The sequence below is a fragment of the Schistocerca nitens genome, chromosome 2 (assembly GCF_023898315.1).
Source record: "Schistocerca nitens isolate TAMUIC-IGC-003100 chromosome 2, iqSchNite1.1, whole genome shotgun sequence".
NCBI classification, from domain to species: domain Eukaryota; kingdom Metazoa; phylum Arthropoda; class Insecta; order Orthoptera; family Acrididae; genus Schistocerca; species Schistocerca nitens.
Window position 1 is genome coordinate 397,747,213 of NC_064615.1, and position 12,605 is coordinate 397,759,817.

The following is a 12,605-nucleotide window of genomic DNA, read 5'->3' on the forward strand; positions in this document are numbered from 1 at the left end:
ATGGACAAAATGGTTTCCCCCAAATAATTCATGTCAGGTGTACAAAAATATAATAATCTCATATATGTATAAGGATGGCTGAGCTAATATTTTAAGTTTTCTAAATAATGGTCAACATGGTTCTTTGAGTTTTGCAGTGCACGTATTTCGAATGATTTTTTTCTGTATTTTTAGTATCCGCACTATTTTTGTCAAGTTACCCCAAAAAACAATACCACACCTAATAATGAATTCGAAGTACCTTGTATATGCTACTTTTCGTGTGTTCATATCAGTTGCAGTTGATAATACTTGCATAGCAAATGCAAAGCTTCTCAGTTTGTTTGCCAGGTATTCAATGTGTGCCTGCCAGCTCAAATTTTTATCTACATTTAAACCTAAGAATATGACTGAGTCAACATCTTCTATATCTTGGTGGTTGTGTCCAATCTTAATCCGCTCACATTTTGATTGTTTGTTTTGAACTGCATCATGAGAGTCTTAGATATGTTTAGATTCAACCCATTTAGCTGAAACCAAGTTTCTAAGGTACTGAGGTTTCTGATTGTCGAAATTGTATATTTGAAGGCACGAGAATATTTAAAACAGGACAGACGAATTTCTTCAAAACTTTAAGTAAATAACCTTTGTTTAGTAGATGATGAAGTCTAAAAGAAAAGCGGAACATTATGTTTGTTCCATTAGAGGCAACTTATTCATGAGGACATATGAAAGTGAAGGAATAAAACACAAGAAATAAAAGAATAGCAGCTACACATTGCCTTAAGTAACAGGATGAGGACAAAATATGAGGGGAAGGATGTTGTACAGCGAAGACGGGGACTGAAATTGATAGTAGCTAAACAAAAGCCGAAATGATCAACTCTGTTTTCAAATGGTCCTTTACAGAGGAAAACCCAGGAGAATTGCCACAATTCAGTCCTCGTACCACTGAAAAGAAACTATAATCTACTGTAGATCCCTCAAACAAAAACCGTGCTCAGTTCTTGGAAAAAGGCACAGGTCACACCTGTCTGCAAGAAGGATAGTAGAAGTGATCCACAAAACTACCGTCCAATATCCTTGACATTTATTTGTTGTTGAATCTTAGAACATACTCTAAGCTCAAACATAATGAGGTGTCTTGGACAGAATGACCTCCTAGTGCCAACGAACATGGGTTTCGAATATATCAGTCATGTGAGACACAACTCGCAATTTTCTCACATGACATACTTAAAGCTTTGGATCAAGGCAACCAGATATATACAGTGTTTCTTGATTTTCAAAAAGCATTTGACTCAGTGCCACACTTACACATATCGTCAAAAGTATGGTCACATGGGGTATCAAGTGAAAGTTTACTTGATTGAGAACTTATTGGTAAGGAGGATACAGCATTTAATACTGGATGGAGAGTCATCGTCAGATGCAGAAGTAACTTTGGGTGTGTCGCAGGGAAATCTGTTCATGTTCTATATTAATGACCTACCAGACAATATTAATAGTAAAAATCAGGCTTTTTGGAGATGATGCAGTTATCTGTAATGAAGTACTATCTGAGAGAAGCTGCATAAATATTCAGTTAGATCTGGATAAGATTTCAACGTGATGCAGAGATTGTTAACTTGCTTTAAATGTTCAGAAATGTAAAACTGTGCTCTACACAAAATGAAAAAAAACATAGTAGCCTATAAATAAAATATCTGTGAGTCACTGTTGGAATCAGCCAACTCATACAAATACCAGGGAGTAAGACTCTGCAGGGATGTGAAATGGAATGATCATATAGGTTCGTCTGTGGACAAAACAGTTGGTAGACTTCCATTTATTGGTAGAATACTGGGAAAATGTAATCAGTCTACGAAAGAGATTCTTACAAATCACTCGTGCGACACATCCTAGAATATTGCTCAATGTGTGGGACCCATACCAGATAGGACTAACAGGGGACATTGAATGTATGCAGCTCAAATGGTCACAGGTTTGTTTAATCTGTGAGAGAGTGTCACACAGATAGTAAAGGAAGTGAACTGACAGACTCTTGAAGACAGATGTGAACAATTCTGAGAAAGTTTGTTAACAAAGTTTCAAGAGCCGACTTTAAATGATTACTCTATGGAGATACTACAGCCCCCTACATGGGGATCATGGGGTTAAGATTAGAATGATTACTGTGCACATAGAGGCATTCTTCCTGCACTCCGTATTTGAATGGGACAGGATGAAACCCTAATAACTGGTACAATAGCATGTACCCTCTGCAATGCACCTCACAGTGGTTAGCAGAGTATAGATGCACATGTGGAGACTGTATAAGCTCCTTTTCGCATTATACAATGAATTATTGATTGAGTCTTTAAAATTTACATTCCACATCCGCATTAGACGCGTTCTGCTTTATGCAAGTAATTAATGTATCAAAGTGTACGGAACGCGGCTGGACTGAAGTACTTGTATGGTTTGGACAGATTTTCGAATTATAACATTCCGATTTGATGTGGTTTTACTGGAATTTCACTATCAATAACGTTTGACATCAGTTATCGTGAGTTTGTGATGGCGGCAGTGTTTATAGTGTGTGTGAGTGTTATCTTTCGAGAGTTTCTCTGAAAAGTGAGGTTTTAAATTCCCTTCACAGTGCTTACTTGCTGCAGTTATGCCTTGAAAATGCCAGTGTGCTTCTGTCAAAATAATTGCAGTTGTTGATGACATCACACAGCTGTATTCTTCTAAGTTATTTGAATGTGTATACACCAGGAAAAACCAAGATCTCACAATTTTGATATATCTATTTCTTTGGAGCCATTTGTTTACATTTAGTCCTTTTGGAGAAAATTTCTGTAATTAGTGTGATCTGTTTTGCTATGAATATGTTACATAAATGTGAATTGCTCGATTTGTTTCCATCTTTTCGCATGGAGTTATTTATTTTTCAGGGAGTATAATGATATGGTAGATAAACTAGCATCTTTGTCCCAAATAAAACGTGGTCTTGAAGAAGAGAATTTTTCACTGCAGTCACTCCTTAAAGAACACGAAGAAAACTATAATGCGGTATTGGCAGAGAATGAGCACCTTAAGAAGACTGTTACTGTGTAAGTGGTGATTATTTTCTTTGTTGATTGAACTAAATGTGGGTATTAATTACCAATAGTAATAATAATAAATATAAATTTCAAAAGGTAACAAGTCCTTATTTTTAAAAAAATGTTCAGTTTCTGAAATCTTACTGTACTTGTCTCTGTAGCCAGTGTTGTTGATAACTAGTGTTGCTACACTTGACATAAAGGGGGTAATTTTGAATTCTGACTGTAGAAGAAATGTTCATCACCAATATTTCGTCAGGAGGGAGAGGAGCTATTGTGACATTACAATCCTTAATCAGCATCCATGCATCAATAACCTGGGCAAAATTACAAACCTCTCCACAGTGTCTCATGGGATAGGAAATGAGTTCTAGTTGATGATACTTGATCCATTTAATGGGGATGTTAAGCTCGGTGTCCTCCTTGGTGCCATTCAAGTGGATTAAGCTGCAAATCACCATTGAGATTCATCCTGAATCTCTCTTCTATTTCGTACTTATCTTTAACAGTATACAACCCATATTATTTACGTGGTAAAACTATACACACAACTCTCATAATCAGGACCTCATCCAGGACAGCAGTGTATAATATCTGTATTGCTCTTAATGTTCCCTGATTTATGAGACTAGTTTTTACTTTGACACAACTCAGATTTTGTTTAATTGTTACCATGATTGCTATGCCAACAAGATCCACATAACAACAGCAGCAGCAACAGCAGCTAACAACATTGGATGTTAACGTTCCTGGCAGATTAAAACTGTGTGCTGGACCTTTCGTCTGCCATTACCTTAGCTCCTACCTCCCAAACATCATAGAAGTTCTCCTGCATAACTTACAATACTGGCACTCTTGGGAGAGAGTATATTGTGGATACATGGCTTAGCCACAGCCATTGGTAACTCTGTTGATAGAGCACTTGCCTGTGAAAGACAGAGGTCCTGGATTAGAGTCCCGGTCCAGTGCATAATTTTAACCTGTCATACCTGTTGGTAGCTTGACTGGTAGAGCACTTGTCCACAAAAAGACAATGGTCCCAGACTCGAGTCCCAGTCCGGCACACTGTTTTAATCTGTCAGGAAGCTTCACATTAGCATACAATCTGCAGCAGAGTGAAAATTAATTCTGGAAACTGGAAACCCCCATCCCCTGCAACTGAGCCAAATCTCATCAGTATCCTTTCTTCCAGGAGCGCTAGTCCCGCAAGCTTTGCAAGAGAATTTCTGTGAAGTTTGGAAGATAGGAAATGAGGTACTGGTGAAAGTAAAGCTTTGAGTATGGGTCTTGAGTTGTGCTAGGGTTATTCAATTGGTACAGCACTTGTCTGTGGAAGGCAAAGCTCCTGTGTCCCAGTCTGGCACACAGTTTTAATCTGCCAGGTAGTTTAACATCTAGTGCTGTTAACAGCAGCCGCTGCTGCTGTTGTTGTCGTGTTATATGCGTCTTGTTGATTGTAGCAGGAGTATCCTGCTACTAGTGCATGTGAGTGTGAGTGCACCGAGTGTAGTATCGCTATGCATGTTTACTTAAATCAATTATCAAATGTATCAGTGCGGGCCAGCCACTAGAGGCCACCTGTAGGAAGCATGCACAAGACATGGGCTCCACCATGCCATCTACTGCCGACTTGCACCTACATATGCGCAGAGCAGCTCTGATTAGTTCTCACTATGTTCTTTTAGTTTGTAGTGCTCACATCAGTTGTTCTATGTATCGCTTATATTGCACCTTCTGTATGATTCTTTTGTCTCGTTATGTGTGGAGCCACAAGAGGCTTATTTCCAATCGTGTTCAGCGGTTTATGAATAAAGATATATTTGTGACACTTTGATCAGTTTTGTGTATTACTTGGTTATTACATGATTGTATCCCATCCTTGTCACCAATCATGCAGTAACCAAGTAATACACAAAACCAATCCAAGTAACACAAATATGACTTTATTCATAAACTTCTGAACAATAACAGAAATAAGCCTATCGCGGATCTGTATGTAACAAGACAAAAGAATGATACAGAAGGCGCAGTATAAGCAATACACAGAACAACTGATGTGAGCAGTACAAACTAAAAGAACATAGTGAGAATTAGTCAGTACTCCTCTGTGTATATGCAGGGCAAGTCGCTGGTAGATGGTGTGGCTGAGACTGTGCTGTGTGCACGCTTCCCACAGGCAGCTTCTAGCGGCCGGCCCATGCTGGTACAGTTGTTGGTTGAGTTACGTACACATGTGTGGCGACACTACAGGCGCACTCTCACACTCATGCACCAGTAACTGGATACAGCAGTAGCAACCATGGCCACTGTTAAACAAAATTTGATTTAAGTCAAACTAAAAATTAGTCTCATAAATTGGGGAATGTTAAGACCTGTGTGTGTGTGTGTGTGTGTGTGTGTGTTTGTGTTTGTGTTTGTGTTTGTGTTTGTGTTTGTGTGTGTGCGTGCGTGTGTGCATGTGAGTGTGCGTGCGTGTGCGTGCACACGTGTATTCTTTTGGACACATTTGCAAGAATGGATGCCATTTTGATCATTATGAATTAAGACACAAAGGAATTAAGGCATTGGTTGCAAGTGGTCATTGATTGGGTCTCCTGCTTACTAGCCATATGCTCTGACTATTAAGTTGAGATGACCACTATGTCTGGATAGCTTAGTGATCAGAGCATCTGCCTAATAAGCAGGACACCTGGGTTCGAATCCCAGTCCAGCAGAAATTTTCAACTTTCCCCATTGATTTCAGTCAGTGCCCACTTGCAGCCATTGTCTGTAATTCCTTTGTATCTTAATTCATAATAGTTGCTGGATCAAAATGGTGACTCTTCATTTGGACATGTCTGAAAGAAGACACACCACATATGTATATGATTAATTATCTATTGAACACAGATGCATGCCAGGCTCCAACTCTTATGGGAATCGGCCAATTGCTATTCAGGTGTTGGAGGTGTCTTCCTCCAATTAGAGCGCTCAACATCATGCTTGAACTGTTCGACATCACCAAACTTCTACAACAAATGGTTAGTTAACTTTCAGTTCCTTTTCTGAACTTTTTTCCGCTTGTGTTTTGATCCCAAATCCAGAGTCCAACCCTTTTATTTCGCATTTCGTCTCATGATAAACACTCCCAGAACAACACACACTTAATGACGGTAATGAAATACGCGCATTTTGTACACACCACTAGCCAAACACTACTGGATTCTTTCGCATGGGACATGATTTGGGTTTTATAGATAGATAAATATAACAATATAATCTGAAAGTTTTCAGTAACCCAAAGGTAAGGTCACAGTCTGCAGTGCAAAATTATGTTAGTTCAGATATTGCCAGGTCATGCTACATATATTTTTTTTCTTTTTTAAATCTGTACCAAAATATCTCTGATTATTAGGATTTTCATTTAACTGGTTTTAGTGTAATTTTTTTTTTAATTTTTGATCTTTTGTTCCATCATTTTCATCATCATATTGATTTTTTTATTAGCTCTTATTTTTCGTCCTGGCATTCTTTTTACTTTTGGAATTTGCTTGTGTTGCCTCTAAGCTGTAAATGAGTTCCAACCAGCACTGCTCATCAGTCGCTGTTGCGTGAGCTCACGTAACAAATGCAAGAAGCACTGACATTGAATTTTTTTCCACCTTGAGTTTGCTCATACAGGTCAGCTTTAATTGTCATGAACAAAGCAAGTGTGAATAATAGCTCTGCCACAGGTTGCTGACCTCTGTTTTCTTGGATACATTGCACATCAAAAGGTTGTGGTTAAGACAAGACATGAGTGAAAGATTCAGGGCTACAAAGCACATTATATGCCACAGTTCAGTCATTGGTCATTTAAAATCACCTGTGGACAGAGCATCTCACATTCCTACCATACCTGATGGTAGCAGTTTCCAACATTGCTCCTCATTACATGAACAGCATTTTAGCACTTGTGAAGTGACCTACCATGTTTGCATGCCCCCTTTAACAGAGCAGTAGCTGATGTGCCAACATGTCAACATGACAGGATGTCAACTATCAGGTAACTTTAAATGGACTATTTATTAGTAGTGTGTGCATAAGTTGAGAATTTGTGTCTGACAGGAGGCATACTAGGGTAGTCTGTGCAGTTGTGATGAACACTGTGTTCAGATGGCTTAGTGTTCAGAGCATCTGCCTAGTCAGGAGGTGGTGTGGGTTCAAATCCCAGTCCACCACAAATTTTCAACTTTCCTCATTGATTTCAATCAATGCCCGCTTGCAGCCAATGTGTGTAATTCCTTTGTGTCTTAATTCATAATGGCTGCTGGATCAAAATAGTGTCTGTTGTTTTGGACATGTCCAAAAGAACGGACACACACATCCAGTATACATAATCAAGATGAGAGGGCCAATGATCTCTTCAATGCAGGTGCACACAAGGCTCAAACTCTTACGGGAATTGTCAAAATGCTGTGAGTAATTTGGAGGCTTGTCGGGGCATTCCATGCAGTTGTAATATATATTGTATCCAGACAGTTTAGTGGTCAGAGGATCTGCCTAGAGAGCAGGATATCCAGATTCAAAGCCCAGTCCAGCACAAATTTTCAACTTTCCCAATTGATTTCAATCAATGTCTTAATTCATAATGGCTGCTGGATCAAAATGGTGTCTGTTCTTTTGGACATGTCTAAAAATATAGACTTTTTTTTAAAAAAAGAAAAAAACGTGAGACTGCCAATGATCTCTTCAGTGCAGATGCACACTAGGCTCAAACTATTATGGGAATCAGCGAAATGTCATGAGTAATGAGGATAATAGGCAAGGGGCAACACATTAGTAGTGTGTAGCTAAGTTGAGAATTTGGGTGTGATGGGAGGCATGCGAGGGCAGTCCATGCAGTTGTAAAGACCATTGTGTCCGGACGGCTTAATGGTCAGATAGCAGGAGGGGTTTGAATCCCGGTTCGGCACTAATTTTCAACTTTCCCCATTCATTACATTCTGTGCCTGCTTGCTGCCAATGTCTGATTCCTTTGTGTCTCAATTATTATATACTAGCTGTTATGTAAATACTGTTTGGCCTTTTACATCAGCATGACTACCACCAAAATATTAATTAGGATGAATGGGCATAGGCAGAGGGTGTATACTGGCAACATGCAATATCTTGTTGCAGAGCATGCTTTACAGCATGACAGTTGTGGCCTCGGTGCCTGTTTCACCACACTCGCCATATGCTTTCTTCCCCCAGATACCAGTTTCTCAGAACTTCGCAGATGGGAACTAGCGCTACAACATGTCCTTTGTTCTCGCCACCCACCTGGCTTTAATTTATGTTAATTTTTTCTGTTTCAGCATTTCTTCACAGTAACTACCCTTTTCTTTACTCATTTTAGTTTTCTACATCTTTCATTGTCTTACCCGTCCATTTTTCACCACCACCTCCCATCTCTGTTACATACAATGCACTTAGTTTTTCAGTCTTATTAACTAATGCATTATGTTTAAGTAGTAATCTCAATCTTGCATATTACCCTGTCGTCCACCTTTAAGCACTCAGGCTTCCAAATCTCACTCAATGCAGCCCCAACAATCAGCCTTTCCTTCTTATCCTGTGTGGTAAGTCTCCCCTGATCTGTGGTTCTGGGTGACTTTCTTGAAATCTGCCCCTTTTCCTAGACCTCTACATTCCTTTTCCTTCACCCCTCTTCCTTCCCCTTCAACCCTTCTGCCTGAAGTAGTAGTCACTGGCTCCGAAAGCTTGCCTAATTGCAACCCTCTGTTATGTGTGTGCGCTGCCGTTGCTTGGCGAGTAGACTTTTTATCTATTCAATTAAAATATTTTGTCAATATATTTATTACATACTGTTGTCCTCAATGAGGCCTGGGTGGAGTTCGTATCATGAGAGTTAAGTGTATAACTTTACCATGCAAATGGCTGATCAGTGCTTCTATATTGCAATGATATGTTGTGTGCTATTACAGATCAGTGCGGAATAGAGTAGAGTTAGAGACTGAAACACAGTAGTGATACACAGCATATTCCACTTGAATAGCACTAAGGAGGCCACGGAGCTTAACATCACTATCCAATTTATCTAGTATCGTCAACTACGACACATTTCCAATCTCCACAATACAACCTGGAGAGGATTACAATTTAGCTGAGAACATTGACACATGGTATGCTGCTCAAGGACTATAATGCCACAGTAAGTTTCAGCACACACTCTCTTGCAGAGTGAAAATTCATTCTGGAAATACAGAATGTTGCCATCCCAACTCTCCTCTCCTCTCTTCCATTTTCTCGCAAGAAGCAACTTGTGAAAAGATCACTGGAACTGTAGTTGGTATATTGTCACGTATCCAGTTTTAGATTATTTCAAACAATGGAAAATCCAGGATGGAATGAAACAATATTATGAGAAGGAAAGTTGCTACTCACCATATAGCAGAGATGCTGAGTCACAGATAGTCACAACAAAAAGACTTTCACACTTAAAGCTTTCACCAATGGCCTTCGTCTACAATAAACACACACACACACACACACACACACACACACACACACACACACTCACTCACGCAAACACGACTCACACACACATCTGCAGTCTCAGGCAACTGAAACCACACTGCAGCGCGCGCGCGCGTGTGTGTGTGTGTGTGTGTGTGTGTGTGTGTGTGTGTGTGTGTGTGTGTGTCTTTGTTGTGCCTATCTGCTACTCAGCATCTCCGCTTTAGATTATTTCATTAACTTTTAGTTTTCATACACTTGCTGTAAAACACCTGATAATGAGTAAAACTTACTCCAAATGTGTTGCAGTGTGTTAAATTAGTCTAATTTTGTCTTTGCAATCATATGGGAGTGGTAGTAAGTGGTTGTAGTATATTCTAAGTTCAGCACTTAAAATGGTTTCTAGAAACTTGGTAAGTAGGCTCTCACAGGACGGTTTAAATTTCGGTTTCTGTCTCAAAGTATTTGCCAGTTCAGTGTCTTCAGTATCTCCATGATGCTCACTCATTACTGGGGACAAGAAAATTTTGTTGAAACTATAAAGCACCAAACACCACAAAATGGTGGATTTAAACAAAATAATATGGCGTCTTTAACAAAATTTTACAGAAAATAATGTTTTTTTCCTCTTTGCAGGTAAAAAAAAGTCACAAATCTGAGAACATCAATCATAAGTAATAGCTATATTATGCTGAAAATAGATATTTTCATCAGGTCTGATTGTGACATACAACCTAGTTTAATGTAACAGTTCATTTCCTGCATTAAGAAATGAAACCAAATGTGTTTTGCGTCCACTTATTGCCACCCTTCGTGATTAAACAATATTGTATGCAATAGCATTGTAGTGATCATGATTGAATGTTGTGGCAAACACTCTTGGTTTCAATGTAAACTCAGCTTGTAATATGCAATTGGTGCATAAGTTTGTAGCGTTTTTCCTTAAGTTTAAGAATAACAACAGACGCACATGACAGAGACATTAGTTGTAAATAATTTTTCTCTTTCACTATTTACAACAGTCAGCCATTGCTAGGATAACTTTTCAATTCTGCCACTGTAGAAATTGCGTGTCTTTGAGGCGAAGAACTCTTTGAGCCATTTTCACGGTGCATTTTCATCTGGAAACGAAATATCTTTAAGCTTGTTCCATAGGAGAGCAGAAAAGTGAAAATCAGAGGGTGCAAGATAAGGTGAATAAGTTGGCTGCAAAATGTCTTCCCAACCCAACTCCTGTACAGTGTTTTTTGTCAGTTTAGCAGAATGCAGGCAGACCCTACTGTGGAGTAGCATCACTTTCCACAGTGTTCCTGGTCATTGTTCTTGGATTGCTTTTGCCAGATGTCTCAGTTGCTGACAGTAAATGTCAGCAGTGATGGTTAACCTCAGGGGAGCAGTTCATAGTACACCATAGTGTTGCTGTTCCATTAAATACATGACATTATGTATTGTGGAACAGCATAGATTTTTGTGCAGGGAGTTGCTGCTTTGCTTGGGCTCAACCAATCCTTTCTTTACTTGATGTTAGGAAAAAGACACCATTTCTTGTCACCAGTAATGATACAGAATAGGAATGGTCGGAGTTGTTCACAAGCCAATTGGTGACAAGCGAGCAGAGATTGCCCTCATGGCCACCTGCAGATTTTTGTGGTTTTGGCTTAGAGTATACGTTACCCGTACACCAGATTTTTGAACCTTGCCCATTGCATTCAAATGTGGCACAATGGTGGAATGATCATACTTCATCACATTTTCCATTTTTCGAGTACAATAAATGGTTCATTGTGATTAATACATTTAAATGATGATGATCTACAAACCCCAAAGGTCTTCCAGAACGTTGAGAGTCACTAATATCAAAATGATCCCACTAAAAACGATAAAACCATATTTTTTGTCATGATCGTCCAAGGGCATTATCCACCTATGGGGCACAGATGTTTCTGGCTGCCTCTGCTGCTGTCGCCCCTCTATTGAACTGAAACAGAAGAATATGCCACAAATGCTTTGATTTCTCCACTAAGCACTCTATTTTCTAGTGTCCACAGCTCCACTCACTATCTCCAAATGACAATATGTAAATTCAAATAGCAACAGTGAACTATGAATTAAAAATGACGATTGATAAATAAACCCACAGCAGTCGAAATAATAACATGCAAATTGAAAATGGTATGAACCTATGTACCAATCTAATACAGACTAATTTATGAAAATATTAATTAATATTGTTTAAATTATTCACATGTTGTTTTAAAAAGTTATTGGAAGAGTTTCTGCATTCAGAGACAAATCTACATACCTTGAATAAATGTGTCTTGGAGTTCTTATTGCATCAGATTCGTATTCGAGCTCCAGCTTTTGAAGCCTTCCTCCATCATCATTGTAGAGAAATTTCAGTTGCACGTTAATTTGTTTGTTTGGTTGTCGTGGAAACATCACGAAGTGACAGTGGGGTGATTTCATCTCAAATCATACAAGTCAACAGTGAGTGTGTCACATCACTATTACAAAGTTTGCTGAAAAAAATATATGTTGAAGTTCCATGTGATACCTCTTGAAAACTACAATATTTTGATTTTCTGATGATTTGTTAAAACAGACTTCTTTAAATGAGAGAATTTGTGAAAATGTCATTAACAAACAGGAAAATTGACAAATGCTTCCAATAGAGTGAGACATGATTAATACATACACACTTCTGAGCCTTTTTTATATAAACTATGAAAATTTGTAACTTTTTCAAATTTCAAAATTATTTTTTGAAAATATGAGTAGTCACAGGACGTTAACAGCCTTCAGAAATGATAAAGTGAAAGGACTGCTAACTGTCAGCTATGACAATAATGCATGAAATTCTTAAACTGTCAAAATATAGTACATAAAAATGAAAGAATCTGAAATTTTTTGGTTATTTAGAAAGAATTATTTCCTCCAAAACCCTCATCCTAAATATTTTAAAAATTTCATGGTACATTAGTTGGTCATTATACTTAGAGAATGTACGTTCAGAGTGGGCAATACTTGTTTACACAAAATGTGAGAAATATTTTAGGT

General features: G+C 38.5%; 1 protein-coding gene and 1 non-coding gene across 2 annotated transcripts in view; both read left to right on the forward strand.

Annotated features, from left to right (window-relative positions):
- The window catches only part of LOC126235047 (uncharacterized), an 86,424-nt gene that overhangs the window by 72,479 nt on the left and 1,340 nt on the right, over nucleotides 1-12,605 (forward strand). The window contains exon 6 of the mRNA XM_049943783.1: nucleotides 2,919-3,077. Coding sequence (XP_049799740.1) covers nucleotides 2,919-3,077 — 159 coding nt within the window. The remainder of the gene's footprint in view (nucleotides 1-2,918; nucleotides 3,078-12,605) is intronic.
- Trnai-aau (transfer RNA isoleucine (anticodon AAU)) lies at nucleotides 5,710-5,782 on the forward strand. The gene has a single exon. It is a non-coding gene; the product is annotated as a tRNA-Ile (tRNA).